Genomic DNA, 20119 nt, shown 5'->3' with positions numbered 1-20119 from the left:
CTTCTTCCCGACCTCTCCGCCCCACCCCCTCTCCGGCCTATCACCCTCACCTTAACCTCCTTCCACCTATCGCATTCCCAACGTCCCTCCCCCAAGTCCCTCCTCCCTACCTTTTTATCTTAGCCTGCTTGGCACACCCTCCTCATTCCTGAAGAAGGGCTTATGTCCGAAACGTCAATTCTCCTGCTCCTTGGATGCTGCCTGACCTACTGCGCTTTTCCAGCAACACTTTTTTCAACCTTATACCTCATTGTCCAATACCTCATTGTCAATTTTGAACCCTTCTGGTGACTGACTGACTTGCTCCCTGTTTCATTGTGGTCCAGTAACATGATGTTCTTGATAAAGACAGATGCAAAATATTCATTTACTACCCCAACCAAGCCCCCTCCCCAACCCTTTTTAATATTTATGTGTCTGCCAAAGAGTTTGGGCTTCTCTTCCATGTTAGTTGTCTGTCGTCTTCTGTATTGTACAATTCTATGGTTATTAATGAATACTGGATCTCTTCTCATTGCACATCTCCCTCCCCAACCCCACCAAAACACCTTTGCACCAGAATACCATGGTATAATGTTCAAGGAATGGTCCGATTATGTGTGGAGTATGTAAAATGTTTTGCGTTTAAAAACCTGTGGGCAAATAACAACTTCCTGTTTTAACTGAGTAGAGTAGCTTTTATTTGTCATTTCAACCATATGCAACTGATACAATAAAAATGAGTTAGCGTTCCTCCAGGACCAAGATGCTACATGGGCAGCACAAACTATACAATTGTACATGGCATAAAGTGCACAAGAAGTACAAAATAATTCAAGTTACAGTGTAATAGAAGAATGATTGATAATAAGCATTTTACCAGCAGGAATTTGAAAGACTTTCAGATGGGAAAGAGTCCGATTATACTGTATTAAGGAGCCTGACGGCTTGGGGGAAGAAACTGTTGCACAGTCTGGCCATGATAGACCGTATGCTCTGGTATCTTCTGCTAGATGGGAGGAAGGAGATGAGTTTGAATGAGTGCTGTGTGGGGTCTTCCACAATGCTTGTAGCCTTGCAGATGCAGCGTGTAGCGTAAATGTCTGTAATGGAGAGAAGAGAGAGCCTGATGATCTTCTCAGCTGTACTCACTATCCGTTGTAGGGTCAAGCCTCATTAAATATGCCTGGAAACAAACCTGCAAGTACCAAATTCTCAAGAACAGCTCTAAAAATGAAACTTAAGCTATGCCTCCCTTCTTAACACACGAAATATAAATTAAACTTAAAGCCATAATACATTCCTAACCTTGAAAGTAGAGTTTCAGGTAGACAGGATAGCAAAAAAGGCAGTTGGTATGCTTGCCTTTATTAGTCAGAGCATTGAGTATAGAATTTGGGAGGTCATGCTGCAGCTGTACAGGACATTGGTTAGGCCACTTTTGGAATACTGCGTTCAATTCTGGTCTCCTTGCTATCCGAAGGATGTTGTGAAACTAGAAATGGTTCTGAAAAGATTTACAAGGACATTGCCAGGGTTGGACTGTTTGAACTTTCGGGAGAGGCTGAATAGGTTGCAGCTACTTTCCCTGGAGCATCAGAGGCTGAGGGGTGGCCTTATAGAGGTTTATAAAATCATGAGAGGCCTGGATAGGGTAAATAGCCAAGGGTTTTTCCCTGGGGTGAGGGAGTCCACAAATAAAGGGCGTAGTTTTAATGTGAGAGGGGAAAGATTGAAAAGGGACCTAAGGGGCAACGTTTTCACGCAGAGGGTGGTGCACGTATGGAATGAGCTGCCAGAGGCTGGTACAATTACAACATTTAAAAGACATCTGGATGAGTATATGAATAGAAAGGGTTTAGAGGGATATGGGCCAAATGCTGGCAAATGGGACTCGATTAACTTAGGATATCTGGTCAATGCAGACAAGTTGGAACTGAAGTGTCTGTTTCTGTGCTGCACATCTCTATGGTCCTAATTTTAAAATGCTTTGTTAGAATACATGATGCACAAAGCTTGAAATATGATTTGTTGTGGCTTGCCTTTGCTGATGCCATTTTAATAGCAACTGGATCATGGCAAGAGTTGTCACACAGAGAGTTGTATGCTTGGGGTTGTGGGTCTCTGATGTTTTGCTGAACAGTCAGGCCTCCTGAATACCCACCTAGTTTGAAACACTGTGCTCACCAAGAGACCTGTAACTATTTCTGGTGGGGCAAATAGCCTCCAGTCTTATTAACATGCATTTGCTGCTCAACTATTGCATGTTTTCACACAGAGGAGTTTACTGTAGTACTGTACACTAAACAGAAGGAGCAGAAAAACATTGGCATTCCAGTTGACTAACGAATCATCTCTTTCTCATTCAGTAAAGGGAGACGACCTACCATAATCCTTCGGACCCAGCTCTCTGTAAGAGTTCATGCCATTATAGGTGAGTGAAATATTCTTCGTTTGCAGGTGTTGGAACTTACAAAACAAACATGACCCATCCATGTAATTTTTTTCTCATGATATGGCTCTTGTTTTATATTTTGAGTTAAAAGAAAAATCATTTTTCACATTAGATTCTCCAACTTTCCAAGAATATTTGTGAAACATTAGTGTGGAACTATATGGACTTGTTGTTTGTAACGCTTGAATTAATATAGTGCATTGCAATAGAGTAACCATTAAAATGAGTTATTTGGATATCTATGACTTATTCAGCAGCTGGTTCTAATATGGCTAGATGTTATGATGACTGGCATCATTATGCTTCAGAGATCTTGTTGCACTGCCAAAGGCAGGGACAATGTTACTTTTGAGGGCTAATTTTATGCATTACTGCATTATCTTGGCATGTAATGTATTGCTATTTACATGAGATTTTCCATTTACCCAGATTGACTTTTTGTCTCAGTTGCTTCTGCTGTCTGTACCCAGACCTCAGCTGGGGCCTTGCTTAATGATCCCTTTTATCGGTTGCCATAGATGAAACATAATGTCCTGAATGTATAAATACATCAACTAGATATGCCAAAAAGGAAATGCAGTTTAACTTGCATGTTATTTTTTTGTTTTCCTGACAGTTTTTCCAATTTACTTTCTTCTCCAATTCTAAACACCAGTGATTTCTCAACTGCAGTTCAGCAAAATTTTAAAAGAAATATTTAGAATTATGTAGCTTCTTTCACAGCTTGAGGACATTTTAATGTGCTTTATAGACAGGTAAGTACTTTTTAAGCTGCAGTCATTGTTGAATTGCAAAAATAGTGGGGCCCATTATGTAGACAGCAGCATCCCACAAACAGCAATGAGATAAGGCCAATTAATTTGTTTCAGTAATTTGTTCGAGGGATGTATATTGGCCTGGACGCAGGGAAAACTTCCTTGCTCTCCTTTTTAAAAAAAAGAGCTGGGATAGTTTATATTTCTATCCTAAGAGATTAGTTGGCATCTTGGTTTAGCATCTTCTCTAAAATGTGATACATTCAGCATGGCAGTGTTCTGATGTTGAAACAAGAGTGTCTCATACTCCATCATTGGCAGTCCTCTATGTTGTGAAATGATGCTTTGTAAAGTGCTGAAAAACTCTGTGTGAACCATCACCTGGAGTAGCTCCCCATTCTAGCCTGGTGGTCTTTGCTGCATTTACTGTAGAGAAAGCCAGTGGGCTGGGAAGGTACACAGTTCGCTGGCCTCTTTTTCTCAGGGCGCATATCTTTTACAGATGTAATATTGGTTTTCTGCTCCCCCCTTCCAATGCTCTTCTAGAAGGTCCACTTCCAGAGGACATCAGTGACTGTTGCCCATTTATCAGTGCCAATAGGGTTAGGGTTAAAGTTGTCAACATTTTGATTACTGGCGTCAGTCATTCAGAGACTGTGACCCAGTTCACTGTACAGAGAGTCCTTTGGCTGTCAGATATTCCATGTATATGGTTCAGCTGGTACAGACTTCATTGATTTAGAAAATGAGTATATCAATTAGCACATTCCAGGACCTCAGAGCTGGTGACCTTATGCTGCCAGGAAATGCTGCAGATGTGTCTTGTTCTTAATTCAACCATGGTCAGATTCGAACCCGAGATCCCAGAACATTCACTGGATTTCTGGATTACTAATCCCGTGACAATAGCACTAGACTGACTACTGAGCTAGCAAATGTTGTCCAAGTCTTAACATTGTAGAGGAGTGCACTGATACTTCAGGCTTGGTAGGGTTTGGTGTTCACAGTCAGAGTGCTGTGGTCCAACACTCTCTCTTTCTTGGACATAGCTGCAGCTTTTCCAGCTGAGCAATGATTAACAATAGAGTCATTGGTTTTCAGGCAGGAGCCTGGACAGTCAGCACTTATTCATTGTGTCCTTGGGGGCTCTGCACATGCTGTTCAGTGGGTGGAAGCATTGACTTCTGGGTCTGGAAACTATTGTCATGCATGGACCTAAGAAACTCACACAGCAGCGGAATGGAGGAACGTAGCATGGTGGGCATTGGAGTTAAGCATTGTCATCCAACAACCATCACACGTGCACTTTATAGTAGAGTCCACTCCATTACAAGGAGAAAATGGGGAATGCAGATCCTGGAGATCAGAGTCGAGAGTGTGTTGCTCGAATCGCAGCAGGTCAGGCAGCATAGCTGTTGAAATCCACATTAATCTCGTGTGGTTGCAGGGTCCCAAAGGGGAATATGAGGTGTTCCTCCTCAAGGCGTCAGGTAGTAACAGTTAGGTGGTGGAGGAAGCCCAGGACCTGCATGTCCTTGATGGAGTGGGAGGGAGAGTTGAAGTGTTCACCCACGGGGCAGTGAGGTTGGTGGGTGCGGGTGTCCCAGAGATGTTCTCTGGAACGATCTGCAAGCTGGCGTCCTGCCTCCCCAATGTAAAGGAGACCACACCGGGTTCAACGGATGCAATAGATGACATTGGTAGAGGAATAGGTGAATTTCTGACGGATGTGGAAGGATCCCATGGGACCTTGGACGGAGGTGAAGGGAGTGGTTTGGGCGCAGGTTTTGCACTTCCTGTGGTGGCAGGGAAAGGTGCTAAGACTGGGGTGTGGGCTGGTGAGGATGTGGGCCTAACAAGGGAGTGGTGGAGGAAATGGTCTTTTTGGAACGCTGATAGGGGTGGGGGGGGAAATATATCTCTGATGGGGTCCGTTTGGAGGTGGCAGAAGTGGCAGAGGATGATGCGATTTATGCGGAGGTTGGTGGGGTCGAAGGTGAGGACAGAACCCCCATGGTCCTCAAAAACCACCCCACCAACCTCTGCATAAAGCGCATCATCCTCCACCACTTCCGCCATCTCCAAACAAACTTCACCACCAGAGATATATTTCCTTCCCCACCTCTATCAGCGTTCCAAAAAGACCATTCCCTCCACCACTCCCTCGTCCGGTCCACACCCCCCACCAGCCCACACCCCATTCCTAGCACCTTTCCCTGCCACCACAGGAAGTGCAAAACCTGCGCCCACACCACTCCTTTCACCTCCGTCCAAGGTCCCAAGGGATCCTTCTACATCCGTCAGAAATTCACCTGCACCTCTACCAATGTCATCTACTATATCTGTTGCACCCGGTCCAGTGGTCAGCACGGTGGCACAGTGGTTAGCACTGCTGCCTCACAGCGCCAGAGACCCGGGTTCACTTCCCGCCTCAGGCAACCGACTGTGTGGAGTTTGCATGTTCTCCCCGTGTCTGCATGGGTTTCCCCCGGGTGCTCCGGTTTCCTCCCACAGTCCAAAGATGTGGTGAATTGGCCATGCTAAATTGCCTGTAGTGTTAGGTAAAGGGGTAAATGTAGGGGAATGGGTGAGTTGCGCTTTGGCGGGTCAGTGTGGACTTGTTGGGCCGAAGGGCCTGTTTCCACACTGTAATATAATGTAATCTAAAACAAAAACCCAGCTTCATGGCTTGGCCACCTTGGCGAATAAACACTTTCGCATCACCAAGCTATTGACACAGCTTTCCAGGTTCGAGGTCTTTTTAACTAGCTCACAGAGCCTTAGTGAGCTCTCGAATCCTTGTTTACCCAACAACAAAATTAACTTCTCCCTCAGAGTGATTTGCACTTTTGCTTACAAAACAAATGCATACGTTCATCTTTTTTACCCTGTCCGCTTCAGACTTGAGGCTTTATCATCTTCCCTTCCTCTGATTTTAGTTATCCTTTTGTGTCCACAAATCTCCTTTGTATTTGGCCACGTGTCATCGGCACTCTGACTTCCTTCCTGATGGTACAATTTTCAGGTTAAGGGTTACCAGGTTTCATGGACCTCTTCTTCTCCAAGAAAGGTAAAATTGATACCTTTTACAATTGATGTAACCTCTTGAAAGCCATTTCAAACTTTCTTAAGTACAATTACACATTTTGCACGCAATTTTAAAAAATTACTGATGGTACAATGCCCAGGTCAAACCTCTGCCTAAACCTGATGAAGGGGCAGCGCTCTGAAAGCTAGTGCTTCCACTTAAACCTGTTGGACTATAACCTAGCGTTGTGTGATTTTTAAAAACTTTGTCCACCCCAGTCCAACATCGGCATCTCCAAATCATAACACAGAAAGAGCAAGACCGAAATATTCCTGGTCTGGGAAGGAGAGGTAAAGATAATCAGTTGGGTTTTCAGCTTGCTTGAAATGGAGTAGAGTTGAGAGTGTGTTGCTGGGAAATCACAGCAGGTCAGGCAGCATCCGGGGAGGAGAATCGACGTTTCAGGCATAAGCCTTTCATCAGGAATGAGGCTTGTGGGTCAGGGCTGAGAGATAAATGAAAATAGATTACTGGTGAGGGTTATAGATACGGCTTAACTATAATGTTGGTTCAGTTTTGTGGGGGGTTGTCGAAGGGGTAGCTGGTATTGGATTTCACTTGAGTATATTTATATCCTGAAATAAATTCACCAGAGCTGCTGTTGTGGAGCATGTTTCTTTACTTGGTCTTTGCATACTATGACTCAGAGAAGTTCTTGGTTGTTTTTGACAACAGATCCCAAGTGTGGAGTCGTAGCGTCCTACAGTATGGAAACAGATCCCTTAATCCAACTTGTCCATGTTGACCAGACATCCCAATCTGACCTAGTCCCATTCGCCAACATTTGGTCCATATCCCTCCAAACCTTTCCAATTCATATACCCATCCAGATGCCTTTTAAATGCTGCAATTGTACCAGCCTCCACTACTTCCTGTGGCAACTCATTCTGTATACAGAGCAACCTTGATTATCTGAACTTTGATTATCCAAATTTTGGATTATCCAAACAAGATCGCAAGGTCCCGATGCTTGGTTAAACTGGTATTCCATTATCCGAACATTCGATTATCCGAACAAATACTCCCCGCCCGTGTCATTCAGATAATCGAGGTTCCTCTGTATTCCTCTGCTTCAGTGTGAAAAGTTACCTCTCAAGTCCTTATTTAATCTTTTCCCCTTTCACCTTCTAGCACTGTACCTGCATGCTTGATCTGAAAGTACTACTGTGTTATTTGGTGTGGAAATTACAATACAGCCTCAGAATGTTGTTACTCTATAATAGCAGCAGGTACAGTAAACTTCAGAAATTACTGTTTATCAGACTGATAATTGGTGAGCAAATGTATTAACTATAAAAAAGCATTAAATAATTTGCAAAGTAAACACATCTTGAGCTACCATTTCCACATGCCGTCAAACAGTCTAATATCATTCTTCAATACAACAGTCAACATGCCTGCAGCCAGAGTGAATTTACTTTATTTTGTTGCAAATTTCAAAGGGAAGATTAAATAAACTTGCTCTGTGTCCTTGACGTATTTATTGAGAGGAGCATAATTTATCCATAAGTGTTGGATTTCTTGGTTATTTATGAGATTGACACCTGCTGTAGACATTTATAGCATGACACCTACCTCTCAAGTACTCAGTACCTAATTTGGCCATGTTCATGGTACCAGCTTGCATGACTGAAACCTACACCAGTTAATGAAGTGGTCTTGGCAACGTGGTCAGATCTGCTTTTGAGTCTATTTTAATGTGCGAGTTATAGGGAGGGGCTGAATAGGTTGACATCCTGTCATTGATCCAGGAAGTAAACAAAACTCTATTTCAGTCGTGTGTTGTGTAAGTAACATCTTTGAGGAAGTAAATGTCAACGAGCTCCATCCAACTTCATGATGTCACATAGTCTTTTCATGGAGAGAGTTGAATTCTGCATGAGAACCCGGAGGGAGCGGATTTATTCTGCACAGTTCCAAACGTCCTCACTGATGGGGGTCCCCAGTTTACGAACATCTGACTTTCATACTTACGAATGCAACCATAAATAAAGGTGTAATTTTAAAGAGGAGAAAGTGAGGTCTGCAGATGCTGGAGGTCAGAGATGGAATTCCTGAAGAAGGGCTAATGCCCGAAACGTCGATTCTCCTGTTCGCTAGATGCTGCCTGACCTGCTGCGCTTTTCCAGCAACACATTTCCATCTGTAATTTTAAAGATCCAACATACGAACCTTTCCCGTATTTACAAATGGCTACTTTACATTGTCCAGCATTGTGTTCTGGCTTGTGTACAAGTCAATTTGTGAATGGACTCCAGAATGGAAACCATTCACAACCCTGGGATTGTCTGTGATTGTAATACGCAAATGAGTGTAAACTGTATTCATTGCTGTTATGCAGTAAACTATCTTATCTAAGATGGCAGCACAGCGGCTCAGTGGTTAGCACAGCAGCCTCACAGCACCAGGGACCCGGGTTCAATTCCTGCCTCGGGCACTGTTTGTGTGGAATTTGCATATTCTCCCTGTGTCTACGTTTCCTCGCACAATCCAAAGATGTACAGGCCAGGTGAATTGGCCATGCTAAATTGCCCATAGTGTTAGGCGCATTATAGCAGGGGAATGAGTCTGGGTGGGTTACTCTTCGGAGGGTCGGTGTGGATGTGTCGGGCTGAAGGGCCTGTTTCCACACTGTAGGGAATCTAATCTAAATATGCGTTGCTTTTGTTCCTAACCAGTTATCTATCTTCTACCATTGATAATTAGACAGGCCCTAGACTTGATATTGAGAAAGGGGGACTGGTGACGGTGAAACCAGAATACCACAAACTGCATGGCAACTGAAAACACACTGATCAGCTTTACACAGTGCTTTGGTGTAGTCGACTAAGCCTTCATGACAGAAGGTGGCTGCTACATTGGCATTACTTATGATGCACGATTTCACTATCTTTATATAGTGTCTCCATGTACATTGCATGCAATATTAATGAACGAAACTTAAATTCTTACTCTGTATTCAAAATTTCAGCAAAAATAAAAATGCTGCAGACGCAGAACCCTGCAACAAAAACAGCAAATTGTCAGAAAAACATAGTAGGCCAGCTAGCATCTGTGGATTGAAAATAAGAGAACCATGTACTTGTTTGTACAGTGCTTGCTCAGTACAAGTTGACAAAGTGTCGCTAGTCCAAGAAAGATGTTGTGAAACTTGAAAGGGTTCAGAAAAGATTTACAGATTGTTGCCAGATTTGGAGAGTTTGAGCTATAGGCTGGGGCTATTTTCGCTGGAGTGTCAGAGTCTGAGGGGTAAACTTATAGAGGTTTATAAAATTATGGGAGGAGCATGGATAGGGTGAATAGCCAAGGTCTTTTCCCTCGGGGTGTCTGAAACGTAGAGGCCATAGGTTTAAGGTGAGAGGGAAAAGATGTAAATAGGAGCTAAGGGGCAACTTTTTCACGCAGAGAGTTGTGCATGTATGGAATGAGCTGCCAGAGGAAATGGTGGAGGTTGGTATAATTACAACATTTTAAAGCATCTGGATGGGTAATGATTAGAAAGGGTTTGGAGGGATATGGGTCAAATGAGACAAGATTAATTTAGGATATCTGGTTGGTATGGGTTAGTTAGACTGAAGGGTCTGTTTCTGTGCTGTAAAACTGTATGAGTCTATGGCAAGAAGCATTCTCTAAAAGTGAAACTAGAATCTTAGTGAGGTTGAGAAGGTTGAAATGACAACAACAATCTGAAATCAGAAATTTACTTTTCAACTTTTGCAGTCAACAGACTCCCTGCCTCTTCCCAAAGAGATAATTAAATGGGAGAGGTTTATATATCACTGACATTAAGCTTTTAAGACATTGATTATCCTGATGAGGGGGATATTTTAATCACCCTGGAAACATGTTTATGGAAGAGCAAGTGTAATATTTTCAGGCTTGGAATTCTGAATGAATGGTAGCTGCAGTCTCCAGTAACTGATAAATCGCACAAAGGAAAATGATGCATTTATGCCAAACTTTGTGCATCCATAATTTGCAGTACAAATTGCACCCAGTGTTAGTTAAATCTCCTTACTTTGTACCGAGACCATTTTTATTTTGCTAGTACACATTAAATTATTGATCTCTAGCTTGTTAGTTGCTTAAATTATAGTTCTTTTATTAATGTAAATTACGAAGTGGAGAGGTATATTTCAGTCACAATAAATGTTTCAGGTTGCTGTGCTTGCAAGGAGCCTCCCACTGCACAACTCAATTTGGATTAATACCTGTGTTTTAAATATTAGCCGCTTTTAGAACTCTACAGCTTTTCTCTGAAATGTGATTTTTGGAAAATTAAATAAAACTTCTTTCGACAATTAATGTAAAATCAATTCAATGCATTTTTCTTATGAGTATTGAGCTAGAGTTGTCGAACTGTACAGGACAGAAACCAACCTTTTGATTCAACTCATCCATGCCAACCAGATATCCTAAATTAATCTAATTTGCCAAAATCCCCCTAAACCCTTCCTGCTCATATACCTATCCAAATGCCTTTTAAGCTTTGTAATTTTACCAGCCTCCACCACTTCCTCTGGTAGCTCATTCCCAAGTTGTGCAAAAAGGTTGCCCCTTAAGTCCCTTTTACATCTTTCTCCTCTCACCTACTGGTCACGAGGAATCAAGCAGCAATATGGCTGTGTTGCAAAGATCTGTGGCACTTTAAGACGTGCCAATGCATCAATTACTTATAACAATTCAATATGGTGACCACCCATACTGGCACACTCTACGAGACAAGCCCTGTTTTATGCTGGGATTTTTTTGAATTTTAAAAATCACTTTATGTGCTGAGAGCTACAGCAGCTCCCTCTTTGACCAAGGTTTTGGTTATCCTGCCTATGTGGCAATTTTTTTTTTTGAAAGTTATTAGGCATGTTTCACTGTATTGAAGGTGCTACAAAAATAGAAATTGTTGTTAATTAGTTGCTTCAAGGATCTGGCACAAGCTGGTTGAACCAAATGGCATTCTCTTGTACTGTAAGACTGTGAAATTTTAATGTTTAAAGCTAATTTAGTGCACTTATATTGACATAATGGTTTCTTAACCAAGCATTCCCCTTTTAAATGTAAAAGACAGGATTGGGCTTAGTTGCACTGTTATCAGAGCTAAGGAAGGGTGACCAGACCCAAAATGTTAACTCTGATTTCTCTCCACTGATGCTGCCATACCTACTGAGCTTTTCCAACAATTCCTGTTTTTTGTTTCTGATTTACAGCATCCACAGTTCGTTTGGTTTTTATTGGAGGATTTGAGCTATAGGAAGAGGCTGAACAGGCTGGGGCTGTTTTCTCTGGAGCATTGGAGGCTGAGGGGTGACCTTATAGAGGTTTACAAAATTATGAGGGGCATGGGAGAGGTATTTGGATGGGTATATGAATAGGAAGGGTTTGGAGGGATTGTGGGCCAGGTGCTGGCATGTGGGGCTAGATTTGTCGGGATATCTGGTCGGCATGGACAGGTTGGTCCGAAGGGTCTGTTTCCATGCTGTACATCTCTATGACTCTATCTCAAGTCGACACATGGTAGAAAATAAGTTCAATGTGGGGCTATCTCTCCATGTTCAAATTTGCTCAGTTTTGATGATCTGCTAATTCTGTTTTTAGCAATAAATTCCCACTTTATTGTATTGTTTACTTTGCTTAATTTTCCTGGTTGAATAATTCATTCAAAATATTTGCAACTATCGTAGGCTGTAGTTGGCAGAGGTGAAAAGGTAAAACCCAGTCAGTATTAGATACAAAATGCTGTTTTGTTTAATGAATGTTTGAAAATTGCCAAGAAGAGCAGTATCTCTGTGGAACTTGGCATCAAATCAGGAAGAACATGATAGACCTTTCTCCCATCAGCACTGCTGTGCTGTCCCTTGTGCATTCAGTCAATACTTCCTGTTTGTTTCATGTTGTGTTTTCTCTAAAAAAATTTTCTTTTTTCTCCTTTGTGGCCTTGATACATAACAATGATCAGTAGTTTACTGTGGAAATAAACTTTTGCCTTGCTTGGAGACTTGCACGCAAAATTGCCAACTTCCCTTTTACTGAGGCTTCCAAAGGACAAACATGCTCAATCTGTAGATGTCCCAAGAAATGAATAGAGATAACGTTTTGTTCATTGTCTCTCAGACTTTGTAACTCAAATCCCAAACTATTGCACGAGAAAACAATTAACATATGAAATGTTCAGCCAGTGCAAACATATATTGACTATTTAATGTAAATGCAGTGCATTATGCCAGGTTCTCCTTGGCAATGTTCTCATTTCCCAGTCCACCAGGGCTTTGTAATGAAATGCCAATTCTGGCTTTGAGTGGAAATCCAACATGTTCTACGAGGAGATGACTGAAACCTGAGAGCTGCTTCATTTCAGGGCTGTTTGTCTGGGTGGCATGGTGGCACAGTGGTTAGCACTGCTGCCTCACAGCGCCAGAGACCCGGGTTCAATTCCCGCCTCAGGCGACTGACTGTGTGGAGTTTGCACATTCTCTCCGTGTCTGCGTGGGTTTCCTTCAGGTGCTCCAGTTTCCTCCCACAGTCCAAAGAAATGTGCAGGTGAGGTGAATTGGCCGTGTTAAATTGCCCGTAGTGTTAGGTGCAGGGGTAAATGTAGGGGAATGGGTCTGAGTGGGTGCGCTTTGGCGGGTCGGTGTGGACTTGTTGGGCCGAAGGGCCTGTTTCGACACTAAGTAATCTAATCTAATAGCTTTTATGTTGCACATTTCTGATATGTCCATTCGATAGGCATTTTTGTCTGCAAATTATAAACTTTAACCGGTAGACTGTGGGTTTGTGATGCAGCTGCAGGGGCAAGAGACCATGAGAAACGCAGACTTCATTCCCTCTTGTGAATGTCAATCGTAGAGGTCTCTGATTTGGAAGACTAATTGCTGGAATCTGTACTGAAAAAGAATTGCTGGAAATCACAGCATGTCATGTAGTATCCATGGAGAGAGCTCTGATGAAGAGTCATCGAGTCTCAAAACCTTAGCTTGCTCTCCTTCCACAGATGCTCTACTGTGATCTCCAGCATGTTTTTTTGTTAGGGTAATTAGTAATATGTTTTTCTTTTTCAAAGGAGAATACATTGCAGTGAAAATGAATCAATGCAATATAAAACTTCAAGTTGAATATTGACTTTATATTCCATACTTTGCTGCTTAATACAAAATCTAAATTGAGATGAGGGAAAGAGAGCTGTCACTAAATATAGATGTAACCTGGGAGTTATTGTAGGAAAACTACTGTTGCCAAAATGAGTAACATATTATACACATTGTTTGTTTAACATTTTTCTATATGTCAAGCAGAAATGTTAGTTTAGAATTTTCCAACCAAGACAGTTATTCTTAATCCTTAATGATACACAGATGCTGGTGCACAGTATAACCTCCACAGCAATCTTTCTGCATTCAAGTAAAAGTTGACAAAGAGTTAATGGGAAATTAGTCATCACATTTTGATTTAGCTTTCACAATTTCCAGTTCTTCACTACCATTATCTTGAACATTTTTCTCCAATTCCCTTCCTTTGCTCACTGCCACCAGCTCTTGTTGAAGCAAAGTGCTGACAACTTGCTTGTGAACGAGCTGATGAATTGTCTGAAGTACCATTGCAACCAAGCCCTATCCTGTCCGTTACCCATGATCATGTGTACCCACATCCTGGGGATGGGGGTGTGGTCACTGGACATAAATCAGGAGGACCAACCCTGAGTGCTTTGCCTTAATTATTCATTAGCACATGTTAACTGAGCACTCTAGCTGAGAAATGATGACTCAGCAGAGACCAGGCATCAAAACTGGGATCCTGCTGTGTACGGCACTTACTTAGGCATCAGGGTAGCTATCAGGGCAATAGGAGTCAAAAGCTGATTTGCTGGAAATAGTAAATACGGAAAGAACAGACATTCCAGAGCTCCCAGTCATAGCTTTTTTTAAAAAAAGCTTAGTTTTCTCAAAGCCGCAGAGAAATCCCCAGAGTATTTTGAGACATTGTATTCAACGGGGAATGAAATGCTGAAACTCGCTGGAGGCGACAGTACCTTTGATACATACAATTTTCTAAACGTCTCTGGTTGCAAATCTGGAGTGCCAGAGGACTGCTAACTATTGTTTAGAATGGCAGGAAAGGATAGCCTAAGTAATTACAGGCTACCCAGACGACATTCAATGGAGGGCAAATTATGGAAAGCAATTCTAAGGAATGGTAATCATTGTCGTTTAGGCACAGATTAATCAAGGACAGATTTATAAAGGGGAGGACATGTCTGGTTGACTTGCTTGATTTCTTAAGGATGAAACAAAGAGGATGGATAAGACTAATGGGTTTGATATAATCGGTATGGATTTTAGTTAGGCTTTTACATGGTGCCACGTTGACAAACAGGTCAGGAAATGAGGAGCCTATGGGGTACAATTGGTTGGAAACGAGTTGTACCCAAAATTGGCTCTGGGTGGTAGCCACTGTGTTTTATGACAGCAACGCTGATTCCAGTGGAGGCCAAGATTAGAGTGGTGCTGGAAAAGCACAGCAGGTCAGGCAGCATCCGAGGAGCAAGAAAATTGATGTTTTGTATCAGGAATCAACTGGATTTTGCCCGAAATGTCGATTTTCCTGTTCCTCGGATGCTGCCTGACCTGCTGTGCTTTTCCAGCACCACTCTAATCTCAACTCTAATCTCCAGCAGCTGCAGTACCCACTTCTGCCTAGTTGATTCCAGTGGGTTTCCACAGTGCTCAGTTCCTTGCTTCATATAGCCTAGATTTATATGTAGGGAAAAGCGTTGAGAAAGTTACAGATCCTTGGAAGAAGTTTGTGCTGCTGTAGAAATTGGCTGTGTAGTTAATAGCAAGGAAGAAAGCTGTAGACTGTAGGAATATGACAATAAATCGGTCAGGTTGGCAGAAAAGTGGCAAATTTGCAGCTGAAGCCACTTTTGGAACACTGCATACAATTCTGGTTGCCCTGCTATGGGAAGGATATTGCTAAATTAGAAAAGGTACAGAAAAAGTTAATAAGAATGCTGCCAGGAGCATTGAAGTTATAAGGAGAGGCTGAATAGGCTGGGACCTCTCTCACTGCAGCACTAGAGGCTGAGGGGTGACCTTAGAGTTTATAAAATCATGAGGGGCATAGGTAAGGCGAATAGCAAGGTCTTTACCCCAGCGTTGTGGAGTCCAAAACTAGAGGGCATAGGTTTAAAGTGAGCGGGGAAAGATTTAAAAGGAACCTGAGGGGCAACTTTGCCACACCAGAAGGTGGTGCATATTTGGAATGAACTGCCAGAGGAAGTGGTAGAGGCTGGTACAATTGCAACATTTAAAACATTTGGTTAGGTAATGATTTGGAGATGCCGGTGTTGGACTGGGGTGTACAAAGTTAAAAATCACACAACACCAGGTTATAGTCCCAACAGGTTTAATTGGAAGCACACTAGCTTTCGGAGCGACGCTCCTTCCTCAGGTGATAGTTACCTGATGAAGGAGCAACGCTCCGAAAGCTAGTGTGCTTCCAATTAAACCTGTTGGACTATAACCTGGTGTTGTGTGATTTTTAACTTTGGTTAGGTAAATGAGAGATATGGACCAAACACTGTCTTGTGGTTGGAACCGGTTGGGTCTTATTGACTATGAGATCTTTGATTGGGGTTGTTAACCCGGGCCAATCAGGAGTCCTGACTGACCCGTCAAGGACTCTCCATCTGTGTCAGGGGACTGACTCCAAGCTGACTGACCATAGCCAGTATTTTAAAAATAAATAGAGGATTCAGAATCTCCTCACATCAGGGACTGACTCCAAGCTTGCTGGCTCCAGCAAGTGTACTGTGCACATGTAAATAAAGAGGGTCTTTGTGACGTGATATTGGCCTCTGAGCAGTTGTTTCATGCATGCAAATGGAGCTAGTTTTGCATGGGCAAGTTGAACCGAAAGGTCTGTTTCTGTGCTGTATAACTCTATAACCCTAAGTAATATATTTATAGAGATCAAACAAGGCAAGACAAGGACTGTGGAAAACTGTACTAATTTGGGATTAAAGCTACAAAGTCTGAGAGACAATGATCAAAATCTTTATCTCTATTCCTTTCTCAGAACATCTAAAGACTGAGAATTATTTTTGGAAACCTCAGAAAAAAGAAGTTGACAATTTTGCGTGCCATCATCAACCAAGTCAAAAATTGATTTCTCCAGTGATGATACTGATGGGAAGCAGGAAGCTGGCTAAAAAGACAAAAGATTTCCTTTCTTTGCCCAAGTATGGGTTCCATGATGTGGAGAAGCCAATGTTAAACTGGTTTGGACAACCTGAAAAGTCACTCAACACCAGGTTTTAGCCCAACAGATTTATTTGGTAGCTGAGAAAGGAGCAGTACTCAGAAAGCTAGTGCTTCTAAATCAACTTGTTGGGCTATAACCTGGTGTTGTGTGATTTTTAACCAAGTGTGGGTTGTAAGAGTTGGGAGCTGATGCCTGGACAAACCAATACTTAAGGCTGTAGCTTGAGTATTGTGCACAGTTTTGATCATCACATGACTGGAGAAATATGATCACACTGGAAAGAGTAGAGAGGTGATTAGCAAGGATGTCATTAATAATGGAAAATATTAGCTTTGAGGAAAGATTGGATCGATTGTGATTTTTTTTCAGCAAAGAGGCTGAAGAGGGATTTATTTGAGGTGTATATAAGATTAGAGGGGATAGACCCATTTCCTTGAACAGAGGGATCAATAACCAGAAGACTTGGATTTAAAGTAATCTGTGGAAAAATCAGGAAGAAATTGACCAGACTGGTTTATGGTGGTGAGAATCTGGAACTGGCTACTGATAAAGTGGTAGAGGCAAGATCCCTCAATACAGGTAAAAGATGTTTGGTTATGCACTCAGTGTGCCATCATCTGGAAGCAATAGACCAAGAGCTGGAACGTGGGCTTGGGTTGGATAGCTCTATTTCTGCTACTACAGACAGGATGGGCCAACTGGCCTTCTGTGCTGGTAACTATGCTTGATTCAGATTTTCTTGATTGAGACAAGGGGCAGGTCACTCTGCGGATACTTTTTTTTAAGACATCATAATCTCAGAAGGTGTGAAAACCTTAATGCAGCTGTCAAATGAGGTAAAGGGTGATAGGTATAAGTAGTGGCCACTTTATTCCCTTTGAGCTACTGACTTTAAAAAAAATGCCAAAAGGTTACTGCTTAAAACCAAAGAAGCTGTGCTAGGAGATGTTGCAGTTTTAAAAGCGAATTACTGGAGTCATTATAAGTTGAAGCTACAATGTTGCCAATTTCAGTTTTGCCCTAACTGTATTTTCAATTGACCAATGTAAGATCCTGGTGTTGCTGTACAAAGAGACAGAGGAGTGCAGTTTCATAGTTTCTTGAAAGTGGAATCCCTGGCAGACAGGGTAGTGAAGAAAGTGTTTGGTACACTGGCATTTATTGAATGTAGGATTTGGGAGGTCATGTTGCAGCGGTACAGGACATTGGCTGGGTTCAGGACGGCTCACCATAGTAACAGCCACTTGATTAGATCCTGGGTGAATGGCTACAGCCTCGCATGTGGGCAATGGGGCAGAAACATTACTTTGCAACCTCTGTCCCTTCTCCTGTGGACAGAAGTAACAGACAATCTTCTTCACCAACTATTTCCTTGTAAATTGCTCTCTCTCAAGTGCCCATTGAAAGGAAAATGAAGAAAATACATTTTGAGATCAGGAATGGTGTAAACTCTCAGTAACTGAATGAAAGATAACATTAATGTGCAAACAACCTCATTTTATCTGCAAAGGTCTTGAAGTGGAAGGAACTGAAACAAATTGACTCATCATTTCTCTGTGGTGTGGCTGAGTACTTTGAACAGTTTTTCACTTTATTTTCACACCCACAATGTCTTTTTCTTGTCTCGAGATGCACCTGTTTGTTCTTTATGGGAATTTTCAGAAAAGGGTAGAGTGTAAATTATGGAGATATAAAATAGCAATTCACATTTCTTGCCACTGATTAAAGTGTTTGATTACAATAAGTAGTTACTTTCTTGTCAACGAAAAAGCCAGGTGCACATATTTTTAAAATCTGCATCACATAGAATTGGTGGTTTAATCAAATATTCACATTTGGGAAGACTCCAGACATAGTAGGGCTTAATTTCCTGCACACTGCCCAGCGAGTTGGTACTTATAATATTAAGATGATTAGATTAGATTCCCTACAGTATGGAAACAGGCCTGTAGGCCCAACAAGTCCACACCAACCCTCCAAAGAGTAACTCACCCAGACCTTATATTTACCCCGACTAATGCCTCTTACACTATGGGCAATTTAGCATGGCCAATTCACCTGACCTGCATATCTTTGAACTGTGGGTGGATACCAGAGTACCCGGGGAAACCCATGTAGACACTGGGAGAATGTGCAAACTCCACACAGACAGTTACCCAAGGTGGAAGACCACCTCCTGCTCTGTATAATTAGATGTTTCATTGAAGAATACTGACAATTTAATCGTTACATTAATGTGTAATCGAATATTTTAAAGCCACATGACAGTAGAACAGACAGATCCTGAATCAATCTTTCTGCAACTTCTCTTCAATCATAGCATGTCCAGTGCTGAGGAATCTATACTCCTTTCATTTTGAAATGTGACCATCGTGTTGTCAAGGGTCCAATGTTTGCCCAACTTACTGATTTACATGTTATGAAAGTAATTCATTTCATGAAAAAACAGATTTACGGAAGAGATTAAATTGAATAGATCATTTCCTGTGATGCTAAATTGCTTAGCTACGTGTATCTGTGGACGTGCATTCAGCTTAATTTGCGAACCGGATTCATTTGTGTACAGGAATAAGATTTGTTGGTAATTCACAGTCACATCACAGAGGGGTAATTCAACCTTGGTTTGACTTCTGAAGCCATTCAAAGCAAATATTTCAAAATTTACCTTGTACAATATGAATAGAGCATGGAGGCATGTTTACAACTTGGATATGTCCACTTTGTCCTCAGAGGTATTAATTATCAAGTACAGGAATTAATGCTGACCTCTGAAAATTAGCTGAATTCATTGAAAAGCATTTAATATTAGAAACAAAACTGCCTTTATGAACCTCTCTGCAGTTTATCATTTATAGGACATTGACAGAAAGAGGGCTGATGAATGGCAGATAGAGTTTAATTTAGGTAAATGTGAGGTGCTGCATTTTGGAAAGGCAAATCAGGGCTTGAATTATACACTGAATGGTAAGGTCCTGGTGTTGCTGTACAAAGAGACAGAGGAGTGCAGTTTCATAGTTTCTTGAAAGTGGAATCCCAGGCAGACAGGATAGTGAAGAAAGTGTTTGGTACACTGGCATTTATTGAATGTAGGATTTGGGAGGTCATGTTGCAGCGGTACAGGACATTGGTTAAGCCACTTTTGGAATACTGAGTTCAATTCTGGTCTGTTTCAAGTCACTGTGCCATAGGAAGGATGTGGTGGAGGCTGGTACAATGACAACATTTAAAAGGCAACTGGATGGGTACATGAATAGGAAGGGATTAGAGGGATATGGATCAAATGTTGGCAAATGGGACAGGATTGATTAAGAAAATCTGATCAGCATGGATGAGTTGGACCGAAAGGGTCTGTTTCGGTACTGTGCAACTATAGAACATAGAACATAGAACAATACAGCACAGAACAGGCCCTTCGGCCCACGATGTTGTGCCGAACATTTGACCTAGCTTAAGCACCCATCCATGTACCTATCCAATTGCCGCTTAAAGGTCACCAAAGATTCTGACTCTACCACACCCACAGGCAGCGCATTCCATGCCCCCACCACTCTCTGGGTAAAGAACCTATCCCTGACATCCCCCCCT

The 20119-nt window shown here is 42.0% G+C and overlaps 1 protein-coding gene across 3 annotated transcripts in view; it reads left to right on the top strand.

Moving 5' to 3' along the window:
* The window catches only part of fhod1 (formin homology 2 domain containing 1), a 313847-nt gene that overhangs the window by 38795 nt on the left and 254933 nt on the right, over positions 1-20119 (top strand). For all 3 annotated transcript variants that reach the window (XM_043707126.1, XM_043707128.1, XM_043707127.1), the window contains exon 3: positions 2349-2413. In XM_043707126.1, the coding sequence (XP_043563061.1) occupies positions 2349-2413 (65 nt within the window). The remainder of the gene's footprint in view (positions 1-2348; positions 2414-20119) is intronic.

This window comes from Chiloscyllium plagiosum, chromosome 17 (assembly GCF_004010195.1).
Source record: "Chiloscyllium plagiosum isolate BGI_BamShark_2017 chromosome 17, ASM401019v2, whole genome shotgun sequence".
In the NCBI taxonomy this organism is placed as follows: domain Eukaryota; kingdom Metazoa; phylum Chordata; class Chondrichthyes; order Orectolobiformes; family Hemiscylliidae; genus Chiloscyllium; species Chiloscyllium plagiosum.
The sequence above is the reverse complement of the archived record's forward strand: the minus strand, read 5'-3'. Positions and strand labels throughout refer to the sequence as shown.